An 18206-nucleotide genomic window follows, 5' to 3' on the forward strand; every position below is an offset into this window, starting at 1 on the left:
TGTTGAGTCGCTAGGGGAATGTCATAGATGGTTAGCAGCGAACGTGGATGCGTACCGTACCGCGTGTAACGATGCACGTCGTTTTGATCAGCACAAACTATCAGTGAGTCAGAAGTCGGCCCTCCGCGGAGCTGGTCAGGAGAGGAAACGGTGACGGAGACTGCGTTTTGGCCTCAGCTGTCTGGTTTAGCCTGGCAGCGTTTAGCCTCTGTGTGTGTGTGTGGACTGATTACTCCAGGGAGACGAACTCCCGCGTCTGTGAACAACCTAATATCCCCAAATGATACCTCGGAACGGCAGCCATCTTGACATACCAGCGCTCCCCGACCTCATCCCCATTAAGAGAGAGAGAGGATGGTGGAACAGTTGGATCCATGGCGCACTGCCACCGGTACATAAACATACCAGGGTAATAGAGCTCAATATGCTTTCCCACATGTCTCTCCCTCCTGGCTAGCTGTCTGGTTGGCTAGCTGGTCTGGGTTAGGGTTAGGAGTCTGGAGTCAGGTGGCTGAGCGGTTAGGGAATTGGGCTAGTAATCAGAAGATCGCTGGTTCAATTCCCGGCCATGTCAATGACGTTGTGTCCTTGGGCAAGGCACATTCCCCCCTTCTTGCCTCGGGGGGAATGTCCCTGTACTTACTGTAAGTCGCTCTGGATAAGAGCGTCTGCTAAATGACTAAATGTAAAATGTAAATGTCTGTGACTTGCTGCTCGGCGTCTAGCCGTTATGTGGCTGGCTGCTATTGCGGCTAGCTGCTGTATGTAGCCTATAGAAATTTGGCTAGCTGGTTCTGTGACAAGTGCTCCAGTGTACTGCTGCCAGCCAGGCTAAGGGTCTGTTGGAGATGGCAGACTTTGGAAGTGTGTGTGTGTCCAGTCTTTACATTGGCAGTTAAGAAGCAGTCTACAGTGACATGACGTATTGCAACCACCTGTTCTTTCTCTCTCTGTCACACTCTTTTCTCCATCCCCCTCTCCCCCCTCTCCCCCCTCTCTGTCTCCTCCAGCTACCTGCAGTATGACTGACATCCAAGCTGACAAATGATATTTACAGTAATAGACCAGCTCTTTAGCTGCAGGGCCCATTTAGAGCCGGTGTATGCTAAAGGAGACTTGACGAATGAGTGTAGTTCTTGGCGCTATGGTATAAATATATACTGAATATCGTGTGTATTTCCACAGATCCATGTTAATACCCATGCCTGATATTTTTCTGTCTTCACAACTGAGGTGTTTGAAAATTGAAGTTCCGTGTTCTGACTGGATGTTCCGTGTTCTGACTGGATGTTCTGTGTTTTGACTGTTCTCTTCTTGTCCCCTCAGACCCTCCAGTGTTACCAAGACTGATGCAGTGCCCAAGGTAAAATCTACTGTCTCTAGATCTCTGTTGTATTCAATCATGGTATGGTCAAATGACAAGTTGACTTAATTAACCAAAAGTATACATCATTTATTTCAAGTTGTCATACATTTCCTGTGTATACTGTCTAAATATAATACATTCAGGCAAATGTTTTCGGTTGAAATGTTCCTGGCTCAATATTTTTCTGGCTCATTATTTTTCTGGCTCAATATTTTTTCAGCTCAGTATTATTTCGGCTCAATATATTTTCGGTTCAATATTTGTTCGGCTCAATATTTGTTTGTTTCAATATTTGTTAGGCTCAATATTTTTTTCGCCTCAATATTTGTTTGGCTAGATATTTTTGGGGTAAAAAATGTTTTGGCTCAATATTTTTGGGGTTCAAATTTTTTTCAGCTCAAACGTTTTAGGTTCAAGTTTAATCCTTTCACATTTTTTCAGCAATTTCTTTTTGTCTCAGTTTTTTTGGGCTCAATTTGTTTTGTCTCAATATTTTTGGGGTCAGATTTTTTTTTCTGATTTTTGTTGAATCAAAATAAATGTATAAATAAAAAGGGGAATTCAAAACCAACACATTCGGTGGTGTTTAAATTTCAATATTAAGAATTCAATGCCTTTTAAAATTCAAAACATGATGTCACTGATTTTCTTCCTTAACCCTTGTGTTATCTTCGGGTCATTCTGACCCATCAGTCATTGTGACCCACCGTCGTATTGCGACAACTTTACCGCATACAAAAACAAAGTGAAGCATTTTCTTTAAACCGTTGGGCTGTCTCAGACCCCCCACATTGCGAAGGTTAAAAGAAAATTATTTTTATTTGTTTTTGTATTGGGTAAAATTGGGTAAACACAACGATGGTTCGTTATGAACCTTTGGGTCATGTGACCCGAAGGCAGCACAAGGGTTAAGTATATCCCTCTGAGATGGTGATCACACCGGGTTATGACTGGCTGTTACTTTGCACGTCCTTTCTGTGATTGGCTCCACCGGTTTCACTGCACCCACAGTGTGACAGCTGTAGAAGGAAAGGGACTAATTCAACTCACTGTTCCTCCCTCTTTGTGCTGTGTGCCATGCTTATCATCATAACGGCTGGCCAATGACACTGGATGAATTAGCAGTGTGTGGTTTGAGGTGTCTGAGTCTTGTGCATGTGTGTGTGTGTGTTCTCACGTCTGTTTTTAGGCCGAGCCACAGGAGATCATTAAGCCTGTGCCGATCACCCATCCTGCCCCGCCCATCACCTTCACAAGCCCCTCCCCCCAGCCGGGCACTGCCTATAACAAGACCGCCCGCCCCTTCGGCGGGGGCAGTGGTGTGGCCGCCCCCAAGGTGGCCTCCATCCCCTCTGCCTCATCTGCTTTCACCCCCGCTGCCCCCTCCCAGCCTCCCCAGCCTCCCCAGCCTCCCTTCCCCCTCAGTAGCACCTCACGCTCCCCAGCCCCAGCCCAGTCCTTGGCCCCAGCCTCATCTCGAGCCCCGGCCCCCGTCAACACCACCGTCCCCGCGTTCAAACCCGGCTCCGGCCGCTCCGCCTTCACCTCCCCTTCCTCCTCCTCCTCCCCCTCCTCCTCTTCCTCTTCCTCCTCCTCCCCGGCCAGAGTGACAGTCCCCTCCTCCAATCCCAATGTCCCGCAGCCCTCCGTCTATAACACACCCATCAACCTCTACTCCAACCTCAACGCCTGCGAGGTCGCTATGGGCCAGAGGCGGGGCCTGCTGGAGAGCCCTGGCGTCGTCGAGCAATTCAACGGGTGAGTCTCTCTCTAACCTAGACCACTCCCTTTGACCTGAGCCCCTCCCTTCCCCCCTCCCTCCCCCTTAACCCCCACAGAACCCCAACCGTGCTCCTTAACCTCAAACTCCTATGACCTCTCTCGCCTCCTTGCTTTCATTTAGTCATTTTAGCAGAAGCTCTTATCCAGAGCGACTTGCAGTGAGTACAGGGACATTCCCCTCGAAGCAAGTAGGGTGAAGTGCCTTGCCCAAGGACACAACGTCATTCGGCACGGCTGGAAATCGAACTGGCAACCTTCAGATTACTAGCCCGACTCCCTCACCGCTCAGCAATCTGACTCCTTGCTTTCATATCCGGTGTGGTAAGTCGTGTGCCTCTGGGCCCGGGAGCGTCACGGGAGGGAGGGGAATGGCTTCATGTCTGGAAGCTGCTCGCGTCCTCTCCTCGTCTGCACCTCAGGGGCCCAGGGCACCGTGCTTTCTGGAGCGCCGCGCTCTCCGTTTCCCCTCAGACAACCTTAGAGAAAATACACGGTAGTAAATCTGTCGTCAGGTCAGCTGCTGTTACCTCACGCTCAGTCCCTGCCCTGAGAGAACATACCGGAGTTTCTCGTTAGCTGTGTGTCGTCTGTTCCCCAGACCTGCCCCTACAGCTATGTTGACCTAGCCTAGCTTAGCCTAGACCAGACCAGACCAGCCTATCCTACCCGAGACCTGCCTAGACTAGCACAGCTTAGATTAGCCTAGTTTAGCCCAGCCAGGGCCTGCAGCTCATGGACGTACACCTCTGTTCTGTCTCTACTTCCCCGTTTCTCCTGTCTATTATACCCTGCGACCTCTCTGTGACCTCTCTCCTTTCTAAAGGCTGGTTTATACGCTGTTGCCATGGCGAGCAGTACAGTATAAACTAGCCTTTACAGCCCATAAACGGCTGTTCTGTCCTGTCTGCTTCTAAAGGTACCGTAACGGCGTGTGTGTGTGTGTGTGTGACATCGTCTCAGAAGGGTGTCTGTATTTTCGTGACTCAGCCAAACCTCGTGTTCCTCTTCTTGCCCTGTTATTATTTCACCGTACTTTTTACGTCTTTCTTCCGTTTCCCCCTCTTTTTTCTCTTTCCCTCTCTATTTTCTTCTCTCCTTTCTTCCCCCCCTCTCTCCATCTTCCATCTCCCTTTCCCCCATCCCTCTCTCTTATCGTTCTCCACGCTCTGTCCCCTTTTTGTCTCCCCCCTCCACCCCCCTCTTTCATCTTCCTCCTTCTCTTTTTTTCCCGCCCGTTTCTCCCCCCCCCCCCCTCATTCTCTCTCCCCCTCTACCTCTCTCCACTGTCTTCTGTTCTAGGAAGGGGAGGAGACAGAGACCAAGTCAGTACTGAGCTGTGAATGTGACCATGTGCTGCTGTAACGTGCTGCCTGCTGTGTGGAATGGGATTATCTGGCTTGTGTTGCGCACGTGTGATGCTAGCTAGATTAGCGTAGCAGCTTGGCCGGCGCCCCCGCGGCCCTCGTAAAGCTCACGTCCATACTCATCTACTCACACACTCATCCCCTTTCATCCGCCTGGCCTGTCCTGTCCTGGAAATAACCTGCCCCGCCAGCCCTCAGGCATGCTGTTCCATCCATGTTCCAGGTGTTATCCTGGTCCATATAGGGCTGGTCAGGATTCCTGTCCCAGGTGTTATCCTGGTCTCTATGAGGATAACCATCCAGCTTTTAGGTGATATCCTAGTCCACACAGGGCTGCTTAGGCTGACCATTTCCAGGCGTTATCCTGGTCCTCATGGGGTCCACACCCTGCAGCGTGTCAGGACCCAGGCGAGCTCTCTGCAGCTGTCTGTGTGTCCGTGTCACTGTGTGTACTCAAGGCCGGCCATGAATCACACACACACACACATTCCTCTGTGGCCTGGAATAGGCCTGCTGGAGATGACTCACTCTGACAACCCTTCTCCTGTAGTCACCTGCTCTCTCACACACACACACATACAAGAGTACACACACACACACACACAAGCAACCAGACATAAATACACACACATCAGTTTGGCTTAACTCTAAGACAAGCCACAAATCACACTTTGCCAGAGTGCAGAAAAGCCATTATACACCTACTGTAACCACACGACTTGAAAAGTGTCTAAATATTATTGGATTCAGGAACACAAACCGTTTATCTCCCGAGCTAAAATCACAGTGTGGGGCCCTGCACTGTCACCTAGTGGTAGGAGCCGGAACTGTGCTCAAATGTTTCACAAATCTGGATCCATGCAGTCCATCTCAGTAACACACCATTAACCACATCTCCAGCTTCTATCACGGACCCACCCATGACTGACCTCCACCTCCTGCAGCATGAGATGTCCTGAGATGTTCCTTCACGGCGCGAAGCTCCTCAAATCTCTGTTACTCCACGTTCTCACAACTGCGTATTCTTACTGAAACCACATGTTCAAAATGGCCGTGGACCAATTTCTCCCCGTCTGTAACACAACGATGCGTAGGACCAATCAGACCGCAGATGTTTCCAAAATCCTGCTCGGCAGCCTTATCGGTATGCGGCTGTAGACAGGTCTGTGACAATACGCCGTAGTGAGAACCAGGCTAACCAGGAAGTTAGCTTAGCGTCAACGTTAGCATGACGTGAGGAAGGTTTCTAACGTCGGGGCCCCTAGTTGACTGTCCCTGTCTGTGTGTGTTTTAGTAACGGCCCACCTGCTGTGCCTCCGTAAGTACACGTCTCTCCCTCCTACCCTCCACACCACGGACGTGAACACCTACAGTTAGCCATCTACAACACCACCACGCACTCGCAACAACTCTCACATCATCCTTGTTCTCTGTTTTCCTCTCCTCCTATCATCATCCCCCTTTTCTCTCTGAATTTTCCTGTCTGCCGGCAGAAAACCTGCTTCCTTTAGGAGGTAAATGGAGAAATTCACGGTACCAAGATTATCCAGTGTCGGATGCATTGCGTCTTGCTATAAAACACTAAAATCATTAATTGTCTTTAACAATGGAAAGTTAATGTTAAAAGCTGAGTCTGTTGATGAGTTTGACCATGTTGTTGGTTGTTAACTAGTCAGACTGTCTCTGTCCGTCTCTACCTGTCTGTCTTTCTGTCTGTCTGTCTTTCTGTGTGTGTCTCTCTGTTCATCTCTGTCTGTCTCTGTCTGACTGTCTCGGTCCCTCTCTACCTGTCTGTCTGTCTTTCTGTCTGTCTGTCTTTCTGTGTGTGTGTCTCTGTTAATCTCTGTCTGTCTCTGTCTGACTGTCTCTGTCCATCTCTACCTGTCTGTCTTTCTGTGTGTGTCATTGTTCATCTCTGTCTGTCTCTGTCTGACTGTCTGTCTGTCTGTCTGTCTGTCCCAGCTTGGGCAGGAGGCCCGTTGTGGAGGCGGAGCCTGAGCTGAGCCACGGCCCCAACCTGAGCGAGGCCAGTAAGATGCGCCTGATGGAGGACACGGAGGACTGGCACCCCCGCTCCGGCACCGCCCAGTCCCGCTCCTTCCGCATCCTGGCCCAGATCACCGGCACCGAGAAGGGTGTGTGTGTGCGTGTGTTTAGACCTACCCAGCTAATGCATCATTTATTCTAGACAAGCTCCTATTCAGTTGTGTGTGTGTGATAAGTCTTCTCTGTCATCCTCTTTTCCAGATCAAGGCCAGGACAACAAATGTGGAAAGAAGTAAGCTGGTGTTTGGTCTGTGTGGATGGTGTGTGTGTGTTTGTTTATGTAGCTGTTTCCAGTTGGTCTGTATGTGTGTGCATGTATGAGAATATAGTTGTGTGTGTGTGTGTGTGTGTGCTGTTGTTACCGTCACTGTGGGTTGATCTGAGGTTAGGCCCCCCCTCCTGTGCTGTTCATTTCCTGCATCTCCAGAACTCACTTCCTGTCCCTGCAGAACACACTTCTGTTTCCTCCAGAATGCTCTTCCTGCTTTCCAGAACCACATCCAGCACGGGAAACAGAGAGTTAGTCACCACATCCAGCACGGGAAACAGAGAGTTAGTCACCACATCCAGCACGGGAAACAGAGAGTTAGTCACCACATCCAGCACAGGAAACAGAGAGTTAGTCTCAGTGGTTTCACCACTGTGTTCACATCCCATTCATCTCCATCTGCCGTAAATAGCACTCCCTGCCACACACACACATACACACACAGTCTCGCAAAACGGAGGCCCCGGCCAATCAGCATGTCGCAAGGAGTGGTTGTGGGTAATCAAGTGGGATTATGGGTAGTGAGGACCTGCCAGAGGGTGACTCAGAACAGAGATGTGGTTTGGTAATGTAGTCAATGTCATGTCTGTGACGGGAGGTTCCATTTCTTCCAAATCCAGACTCTGATTCATAGGGTTTCACAAGTTTCTACTTTCTCACTTTTTTCGTCTTTTTTTCCCTATCTGATTCCTTGTCTTCCCTTCTGCTGTTCTCTCCTTCCTTTGCTCCTTCACACCTCTCTCTCTCTCTCTCTCTCTCTCTCTCTCTCTCTCTCTCTGTCTCTCTGTCTCTGTCTCTGTCTCTCTGTCTCTGTCTCTGTCTCTCTCTGTCTCTCCTTCCTTCACACCTCCCTCTCTCTCTGTCTCTCCCTCCTTCCCTCTCTCCCTCCTCACTCCTCCCCCTCCCCCACTCTCTCCCCCCTCCTCCTACTCCACCTCCCCCACTCTCCCTCCCCCCTCCTCCTCCCCCATCCTCCTCCTCCCCCTCCCCCACTCTCCCTCCCCCCTCCACCTCCCCCCTCCCTCCCCCACTCTCTCCCTCCCTCCCCCCTCCCTCCCCCTCCTCCTCCCCCCTCCTCCTTCCTCTGTGGCGTCTGCCAGGGTGACCAAGTTGGACCCCGAGGTGATCGGACACAAGTACAACAAGCTGAGAGACTGGCACCACGACGTGTCAGCGCGCGTCCTCAACGTGCAGTAGCTGCTTCCTCTTCCTCCTCCACTTCCTCTTCCTCCTCCACTTCCTCTTCCTGTTTTGAGTTGTGTCAGATCTCAGTGTGCCTGCAGTGTAGTGGTCGTGTGTGTTCTCCAGTAAAGACAGCCAGATGGTTCTCCCAGCACATTGCATCACTGTCACCGTCTGCAGTGAGGTGCATGAGTGTTTAATGCTGCCATAGAGCGCTATAATGTCATGAAGCCACATAGATCTATATAGTTCTATGTAGTACCATGAAGTTCCTTATATATTGCCAGACAGTTCCAAATATTGATATGTAATAGTTCTATAGAGTTTCATACATTACAATATAGTCATATTGCCATGTAACTCTATATAGTGCCTGCTGTTTGTCATACCTAAACTCTCTAATCATATCTACAATATATCTAATCATACCTAAAATATCTCTAATCATACCTACAATATCTCTAATCATATATCTACAATATATTTACGCTGTCTCTTTAACACCAGATGCTACAGAGCAGAGAAGGAGGACACTGTATTATTTTCTTTCCTCTGTTCTTAAAATTTCCTCTCAAACTAAATATCTACTGGATTTTCTAGTCTTTTCTTCATGAATACATGAACCATATTTGTATTCTGGTCTTTATTTATTTTTGTACACTAATCTTTATTTCTGACTGCTGATTGTATCTCAATAAAGTTCTGCTTTCTTCTGCTTCTCTCACTATTTCCTCTCTTCCTTCTTCCTCAGTTGTTTTGTAATTTTAATCTCTTTTTACTGAAACTATAAAACATATGTTTTTGCTGATCCATCCTGCGTTTGGTAGAGATATCAGGACATAGCAAAACCATCTTTTCAGATCAGGTTTTAAAAGGCGGTCTTGTAATTCCAGCTGCTCACCAGTAGAGGGGGGTGTTGTCCAAGGGAATGTCGACGGTTGACCGAAAATTGAATCTTGGTACCTCTTGAGTTGCAGTCAAATGCTCTAACCACTCAGCTAAAAGCAGCCATAACTGTAAATGTAGAAACTTCAGTTTCCCCCTACACTGTGCTGAGGAGGGCCTGGGCTGGTCTCTACTGTGAGCCTGAGGATAGCTTCGTCTCTCCTGGGATATGAATCAGCAACCGTGTGATGTGCATGGATGAGAGAGACAGAGAGAGATGGGGGAGAAATGGGGGAGAGATGGGGGAGAGAGAAAGATGAGGGGGAGAGAGGGATGGGGTGGAGGGAGGGAGAGAGAGAGACAGGGAAAGAAAAGGAGAGACAGTGAGTGGATGGAGAATGAGATAGTGACATTGCCAGCACAAATTGTTTCCTGATTTCTCTTGTTGATGGGCCATCTGGAGGCTGGCAACATCAGCTCTGCTTATTGGATGCAATCTGCACATGGTTTTCATCAGACACAGCTTTTAATCCAATCAGCTCTCACCCTAATGGGCCTGATTGGTTGAGAGTGTCACATAGCTTCCTGCTAATTGATTGTAATGGTTAGTACCTGCTGGATGGAGCCGCTGTCATCCCTGTTAGACTGGGACTCTTTTTCTCTCTCTCTCTATCTCTCTCTCTCTCTCTCTCTCTCTCTCTCTCTCTCTCTCTCTCTCCCACTCTCTCTCCCACTCTCTTTCTTTCCCTCTCCCACTCTCTTTCTTTCTCACACCATCTCTCTCGCGCTCTCTTGTACGACCGCTCCTCTTAAGACTAGGATGCAGTGTCTATCAAAAGACTACGTCGCTGTCGTATCTAAATGCTCTCGTTTGCCATTTTTATTGACATTTTATTTATCTAGCAGACGTTTTTACTAAGAGCGAAATACAAGAACTGCATGTAGGAAGAACAGCAGAAACTCGAGCATCAGAAGTGTGAAGATCGAACCGTATTTCCGTGGTCGGGTGTCAAGGAACGGTGGTATTAACCAAGCACAGTGCGATCCTTCACACAGCATCCTCTGTCTCTCTCTATAGCTCCCCTCCCCATGCCCCCTTCCCCCCATACTCTCCCCTATGTCCTCCCAAGGGAGTCAGGTGGCTGAGCGGTGAGGGAATCGGGCTAGTAATCAGAAGGTTGCCAGTTCGATTCCCGGCTGTGCCAAATGATGTTGTGTCCTAGGTCAAGGCACTTCACCCTACTTGCCTTGGGGGAATGTCCCCGTACTTACTGTAAGTCGCTTTGGATAAGAGCGTCTGCTAAATGACTAAAAATGAAACAAAAATGTAAAAATGTCATTTGCTCTTTTACCCGTAAGAAGCCATTTACATCATCATCCAGTCCAGTGTTACTGACGCAACATCAAATGACGAGAATGCAACAATAACAATCAAACAACGTTTTTAGCAATACCCAAGGGGGGCGAACCGGGTGGGGGCAGAGGGGTTCTGGGTAACGACGGTACAGTCTGTATATAAAGGCTCTTCCAGGCTGTTCCCAACACCCGTGACAACAGAAGGAGCTCCCAGCCCCCTCTCCCTGGGGTGCCTGCTGTGTGGGAGGCCTCTTGAAATAGAGGCACCGGGCACGACACAGAGACACCTGGTGTGCGTCTGTTGTCACCAACCAACTTTCTCACGGCAGAACAGAACTTTATTCTGCGTCCTGGATTCAATTCTCCCCGTAACCATGACGGACATTGGTCAGTGCCGTGACAGGGGCGGGGCTAAAGGATTGATTGACATCCCTGGTGATTTGGAAGTCGTCGTGTATGGACACACTGACTCTGATACCCAACTCGGTTCATGTGTGTATTAGTATGTGTGTATGTAAAAGCCGGTGTGTGTGGTGATCCATAATGGACGTGTTTCTCCCGTCAGTGACACGCCACATGAGGCCCCGCCCAGCGCCCACATCACGTCCTCAGCCAGGACCTTCACCAAGGCCCCCGCCGGAGCCCCCAGGAACGGCACCGGGGTGCCCCCCCCTACCCTGAAGACCTCCGCGGCCCAGGGCAAGCCCTCCTGGCAGGCTGGGGGACCAGCAGGTAACCCGCCCACCCCACCCTCCCTCCCCCTCCTGGCACACACACACACACACACACACACAGATGGTCGTCTACGGGGTCTTCACATGTAGTTGCTTAGTTTTGGCCAGCAGGTGGCAGCACCAGACTAAACCCAGAGGCTTTTAATCACTGGCTTTCCAACAGCTCCATAATACCCCTGTGACATTAAGCCACTGGAGATTACGAGAGCTGTAAAAAGAGTGGTATTCAGTTAATGAGCTCAAATTACAGGCTCTCCCCCCCCCCCCCCACCTCCACCCTAATCTCCCAGAATGTGAAATTGAGAGTTACATATTTCATTCTGTTTCCCTGCGAAGACCCCGCCATGGAACAGAAGGCCAGATTCAGGCCAGGAGAAGTGTGGGGCTGTTCAGGGTAAATATTTGCCCGAAGGGCCTTGAGCTGGTGTCATACCTAAGATGCCTTAAGACAGCAGTGCGTGTTTGTATACATACAGTACCTAGCTTGTACCTGGATGAGGGTCCGGGAGGGGGGTGTGAAGGTCCTCCAATTCCCCCCCCCCACACCCCCACACCCCAGGGACCCCTTAAGTAATAGCTGCTGAAAGGGGGCCTGGCCAGGGAGAGTGAAAGACCACAGGTAGCTCTCTGTTACACACCCGTACCTCAGACTAACGCTGACTCGGGAGGCTGGTGAACTAACACACTGCTCATACTGGGGCGAGGAGTCCCAGACCAGGTGCATGGGGCGGCCTCTACCAGGCAGGAGGTTAACCCTGGGGGGAGACTACCCCCCCTCCCCCCCCCCTGGGCCTCCTGCCTGCGCTCCTTATCTCCACACACATCAATCAGGACCGTCTTAGAGCTGGGTACGTTGTTTATAGCCAAGCAGGTGTTGGGATGTGTGTGTGTGTGGTGTGTATTTAAGCGTGCGTCTGTGTGTACGTGTACGTTTGTGCAGTGTGTGTTTAAGTGTGTGTGTGTGTGCATGAGCCTGCCCTGCCAGACCAGTCAGTATAAGAGGATCAGCAGTCCTGATGGCAGAGAAGGCTACATCCTCCAGATGTTTATCAAGCACAGATAAGAGTCTGACTCATCCACCCACCCCTCCCTGCTACCACCCACCCACCCCTCCCTGCTACCACCCACCCCTCCCTCCCTCCCTGCCTCCTTGCCTCCCTGCTACCACCCCTCCCTGCCTGCCTCCTTGCCTCCCTGCTACCACCCACCCACCCCTCCCTGCTACCACCCACCCACCCCTCCCTGCTACCACCCACCCACCCCTCCCTGCTACCACCCACCCCTCCCTCCCTCCCTGCCTCCTTGCCTCCCTGCTTCCACCCACCCACCCCTCCCTGCCTGCCTCCTTGCCTCCCTGCTTCCACCCACCCACCCCTCCCTCCCTGCCTCCTTGCCTCCCTGCTTCCACCCACCCACCCCTCCCTCCCTGCCTCCTTGCCTCCCTGCTTCCACCCACCCACCCCTCCCTGCCTGCCTCCTTGCCTCCCTGCTTCCACCCACCCACCCCTCCCTCCCTGCCTCCTTGCCTCCCTGCTTCCTTCCACCCATCCATCACTCCCTCCCTGGCTCTTTCCCGGTCCTTCCTGCCTGCGCCATCCCATAATATGCCCCCCATGGCCAGGGGACTCACTCCCAGTGCCAGGTGGACAGGACCAGTATTTCCAGGCATCTGAACACAGTATGACTGGAAAAGCAGGGGTCGTCTGCCCGTGCTGTGATTCAGTTTAGTAAGAGATAGTGATCTGCAGTGTTCCCTTACAGACTGCTGCCAGTGACATGTATATTACAATATACACCCCCGCCCTCCTCTCTCTCTCCTCTCACACATCTTATCTCTGTCAGGGTGGGGGCACAGGGCCAGTGACACCCTCACAAATCTGATCCTCTCTCTCTCTCTCTCTCTCTCTCTCTCTCTCTCTCTCTCTCTCTCTCTCTCTCTCTCTCTCTCTCTCTCTCTCTCTCCCTGCTCCTCTGTTACCCTCTTCCCTCATCGCTGTCTCTTTCCATCTCTTCTTCTCTTTGTCTTACCCCATCTCAGTCTTTCTCTCTAACTTTCCCTCCTCTCCCCCTCCTCCCTCCACATCTCTGTCCCACCCTCTTCACCTCCCTCCCTCCCCCTTCCTCTCTTCTCACTTCCATGCCAGTATCCAGCGGTGTTTGTTCAGCCCGTTTTCTCTCCGTTTGGAGGAAAGCGGAGGGGCACTTGCTCTCTGACCTCTGGGCTCTGTCGGCCTTTGATTTCAGTCCTCCCTCTGAATAGACCCTCTGTCCCCCTCTCTCCCTCTCTTCCCCTCCTCCTCCCCCTCCTCCCCAGTCCCTCTCAGAGGGCAGTCATCTTCAACCTCTGCTCTCCATGATTCTGTGAAGAGAGCGAGAAAGAGAGAGAGAGCGAGAAAGAGAGAGAGAGCGAGAAAGAGAGAGAGGGCGAGAAAGAGAGAGAGGGCGAGAAAGAGAGAGAGAGCGAGAAAGAGAGAGAGAGAGCGAGAAAGAGAGAGAGAGAGCGAGAAAGAGAGAGAGCGAGAAAGAGAGAGAGAGAGAGAGAGCGAGAAAGAGAGAGAGCGAGAAAGAGAGAGAGAGCGAGAAAGAGAGAGAGAGCGAGAAAGAGAGAGAGAGCGAGAAAGAGAGAGAGAGCGAGAAAGAGAGAGCGAGAGAGAGCGAGAGAGCGAGAGAGAGCGAGAAAGAGAGAGCGAGAAAGAGCGAGAGCGAGAAAGAACGAGCCAGAAAGAAAGAGAGACAAAAAGAAAGAGAGAGAGAAAGAGAGAGAGCGAGCGTGAGAGAGAGAGGGTGGGGGATTGTCACTCCTCCCTCGGTGGGAGAGAAGGGGGGATTATTTTGCCAGGTGTCTCCTCTAACTCTGTGAAAGAGTTTTTTCCTCTGAAGGGAAAATCGATCCCTTTGTTCTTGAGCAGTTTGGACCTGTCCCTCACAAACGTCCACAGCTGTGGGCCCGGAGGTCAAAGGTCACTTATGCCTCTGACCTTGTCACACCTGACCTGAACACAGCTGGTCCTTCCTGGACCCCAATCCTGGCCCACCAACACTGCAGGAACTACATTGCCATTTTCACATGTTATTCACTTAGCAGTTTATTTTATGCGAAGCGACCTACAAAAAAATGCTCAGGGTAGCTTTGAATCGTTAGTGTGTGGTTGTTGTGTACCCTGCCTCTGGTTGTGTTCCTTTAGCCTTTAAAGCATTGCCAACAGTTTCACATGCTGAATGTATCCTGTTCTCTGATAAATGGATATTCTGGATGTATCATAGGGATGGTTCATTGGTAGAGAAATATGACCAAGCGCTTGCAAGCTCACATCCTCGCTATACTTCCAAACAAACTTTTGTTCATATCAAACCTTCAAATTCCCAAACATCTCCATCTCCTATTGGTCCAGGTGCTCCAAAGGGTGTGGCCGCCCCTTCGTTTGGGCGGGTCACCAACACCGCCGTGCCCAAAGGGCCGGACCGCCCCGCGCCCCAGGCTCACCCCCAGGACCTGGACTGCCTGGTGCAGCGGGCCGAGCACATCCCGGCAGGAACACGCACGCCCATGTGTGGAGGCTGCAACAATGTCATCAGGTACGCCACCCGGCAGTAGAACACGGACAGTTTGACCTAAAGTAACATTAGAAAAAAAGGAAAAGAATAAAGCAAATGTATATATTATTAAAGCAAATCGTAAGAATATATATATATTTTTAAATATATATATATATATACAGTTTATTAAGTCAAGTTTTTAATATATATAATACATATATATATATATATATATATATATAATTATATTTAGTATATATACATTTTCTGTCGGTCCTTCGTTTTTTTTTACCTCTGTTGACCTTTGACCTGTGGGCCCACCCAGGGGTCCCTTCCTGGTAGCCATGGGCATGTCGTGGCACCCTGAGGAGTTCAACTGCGCCCACTGCCACGCCTCGCTGGCGGAGTGCGGCTTCGTGGAGGAGCGCGGGGCCGTGTACTGCGCCCACTGCTACGAGGAGTTCTTCGCCCCATCCTGCACCAGCTGCCAGCAGAAGATCCTGGGAGTGAGTAGCTAGACGGGGGGTGGATCTGGGGGGGGGGGTGGGGGTGTGGATCTGGTGGTTAGGGTTATGGATCTGGGTCTGGGGGGGAGGTTGATATCTGGTGTGTGTTCTCGCGGAGGTCTGGTGGTTGTCGTGTTATTGCCGGTCGAGCTCCGATCATCCTCCATGTTTCCACAGGAAGTGATCAACGCCCTGAAGCAGACCTGGCACGTGTACTGCTTCCTGTGTGCTTCCTGCCAACAGCCAATCAGGAACAACACGTTCCACCTGGAGGATGGGCAGCCGTACTGTGAGAAAGGTATGAGGCCAGGCCAGGCCAGATCAGAACATCCAGGCAGGCTAAACCATGCCAGAAGAGACCAGACGAGGCCAGACTAAACTATACCAGACCAGACTAAACCATGCCAGAAGAGACCAGACGAGGCCAGACTAAACTATACCAGACCAGACTAAACTATGCCAGAAGAGACCAGACGAGGCCAGACTAAACTATACCAGACCAGACTAAACCATGCCAGACCAGGCCAGAACATTCTAGACCAGGCCAGTACATTCTAGACCAGGCCAGAACATTCTAGACCAGGCCATGCCAGAACAGACCTACCACACCACACATCACCAGCTGGTAACAGACCAGTCAGGGCATGTAGTGTTACACAACCATTCAAAATAGAGATTGCAGCCTGGACAGAAACAACTCTGGTCCTACACTCACCAACAGTCGCTGGTAGAACACCATACGTGTTGTGTTTCTCCTCCTTCAACACATTCAGTCTCAATGCCATGGAGCTTTTGATTGTAGGGGGAAGTTTTCAGGAGAAATTACCTCATCACTGTTGTTGCTCTTCCTGTCACCCAGACTACTACAGCCTGTTTGGGACTAGTTGCCATGGTTGCGACTTCCCCATCGAGGCCGGGGACAAGTTCCTGGAGGCTCTGGGTTTCACCTGGCACGACACCTGCTTTGTGTGTGCTGTGAGTACACCTTACTGTGTGTGTGTCGGGGTGTGTGTGTGTATGTCGGGGTGTGTGTGTGGGCGTGTGTGTGTAGAGCGGCAGTTTGAAGCGGTTCAGTAGGTACATTAGAGCTATATGATAATAAAGGAGTATTGTTTAACTAATTGGACTGTCTGTTTGTCTTACCGTCTGTTTGTTTATCTGTGTGTCTGTCTGTCTGTCTCTGTCTACCCGTCTCTCTGTGCATCTGTAAACCTGTCTTACCTCTCTGCCTAACTGTATCTCTCTCTGTGTCTATCTGTGTGTCTGTGTATTTGTCTGTCTGTCTGTCTGTCTGTCTGTCTCTGTCTACCCGTCTCTCTGTGCATCTGTAAACCTGTCTTACCTCTCTGCCTAACTGTATCTCTCTCTGTGTCTATCTGTGTGTCTGTGTATTTGTCTGTCTGTCTGTCTGTCTGTCTGTCTGTCTGTCTGTCTCTGTCTACCCGTCTCTCTGTGCATCTGTAAACCTGTCTTACCTCTCTTCCTAACTGTATCTCTCTCTGTGTCTATCTGTGTGTCTGTGTATTTGTCTGTCTGTCTGTCTGTCTGTCTGTCTGTCTGTCTGTCTGTCTGTCTGTCTGTAGGTCTGTAACACCAGCTTAGAGGGCCAGGCTTTCTTCTCCAAGAAGGATAAACCTCTGTGCAAGAAACACGCCCACACTGTCAAGATCTGAGGCCCCCTTAAGTGGTGACAGCAGGGAAGGAGACCGACAGACAGGAACACTTCTACAATCAGCTGTTGATATATATTTTTTATGTTGAAAAGATAGATTTTTATCTGATTCAGGCTTTTGTATTGAGAGAAATGGTGAGATATGGGTGACTAGTAAGCATCATGTTTCATTATGTCGTGTGTGTGTGTGTGTGTGTATTTGCTTGTGCGGTAATGGGGGTAGAATATGTTGAATAGCAGAGCTTTTATGAATTATCTATTAGAAATACTGTTCCTTTAGTCTCAATACCATACCTGGGGAATGATGAATTTTACAATATTATAATTCAAAGTTTCATGAATTATTGGATCGAAATGATAAAATGTTGTATTATTGCATTTGTATATTGTTCACACAATTCTTTTCATATTCAAATATACTCAGAGTGCCTTACAAAAGAGTAAAATATATATATTTGAAAACATTTCAAGAACAATTAAATTTGATGTCAATCAGTGATGAGTAACAAGATTAGAATTAAATTATTTTTTTCTATCATTGAATTGCATATTAGTTACATAAGGAGTGTTAAAATAGATTTGCATAGTTCCCATAGAAATTCATATCTTTCCAGAGAAAGTCCTTGATGTCTAACTGTCATGTCCTTCGGTTCTCATTCATTTATGTTATTTGACATAAAGCCATTTGCCAGAAGTGTATTGAGAGTGAAACTTTTGTGGACTGTCTTGAAGCATTAGCTTGGGTACAAAAGCAGTCGGCTACTTCAGTCTGCTAGACTTTCTGTCTGTCTGTCTGTCTGTCTGTCTGTCTGTCTGTCTGTCTGTCTGTCTGTCTGTCTGTGTGGTGAGTCGGGGCTGGACAGACAGGTCTCTATCTGGGGGTATTTATTGGGCTGAAGGGATGTAGCCTACAGTATAGTAGTTGGTCTTTCTGGGGTTATATTCATGTTGGGTCAGTCACGAGTCGTGAAAGCTGTCAGTTTGTTAGCGGTGACATTTTCTTATTTAATGGTTTTGTTTTATTTACATGTTCTTGGGTCAGCGTTTTGACTTTGCCATCACTGCTGAATGCTAGTCATTGTGGCGTTTGATTGAATATGCCTATACGAATAATTTTCTTTCGCCTCGTTCTCACTGTTTCAATGTGATAGAAAATATGATGTAACTACACTCTGTTCTTGGGAATTACAAATGTAGCCTACTAGACTTTTATTTGTTTAAATAAAAATGTACACGCAAATTAAAATTGAACAGTACTATGTCATGACATACATTTGTGTTCGTGTTTTATGCAGTTAAAAACTCTGCACCTGACCAAACCGTCCATCAACGATATTATCCGTTGTTGAAAACGTTTGATTGAGGTGAGTGGGAGTGATCATATTGTTCCATTATCATAACAGTTCCATGCAGTCAACCAGATCAGGCACGCACCAGCTCGAGTCTCCTCACTCACCGTCGAGGGAGATACACGGTTTACCTGGAGACGGGGCAACACCCTATACTGT

The 18206-nt window shown here is 49.5% G+C and overlaps 1 protein-coding gene across 1 annotated transcript; it reads left to right on the plus strand.

Annotated features, from left to right (window-relative positions):
- Nucleotides 1-374: 374 nt before the first annotated feature.
- Nucleotides 375-17969, plus strand: LOC134016435 (PDZ and LIM domain protein 5-like). The gene is made up of 11 exons (XM_062455803.1): nt 375-391; nt 1327-1363; nt 2556-3124; nt 6475-6647; nt 6760-6790; nt 10815-10981; nt 14376-14559; nt 14846-15026; nt 15204-15324; nt 15886-16001; nt 16610-17969. Exons 1-11 carry the CDS (start codon nt 375-377, stop codon nt 16697-16699), a joined length of 1686 nt encoding a protein of 561 aa, XP_062311787.1. The 3' UTR covers nt 16700-17969.
- The last annotated feature ends 237 nt before the right edge of the window (nt 17970-18206 follow it).

Source organism: Osmerus eperlanus, unplaced genomic scaffold, assembly GCF_963692335.1.
Source record: "Osmerus eperlanus unplaced genomic scaffold, fOsmEpe2.1 SCAFFOLD_232, whole genome shotgun sequence".
NCBI lineage: Eukaryota > Metazoa > Chordata > Actinopteri > Osmeriformes > Osmeridae > Osmerus > Osmerus eperlanus.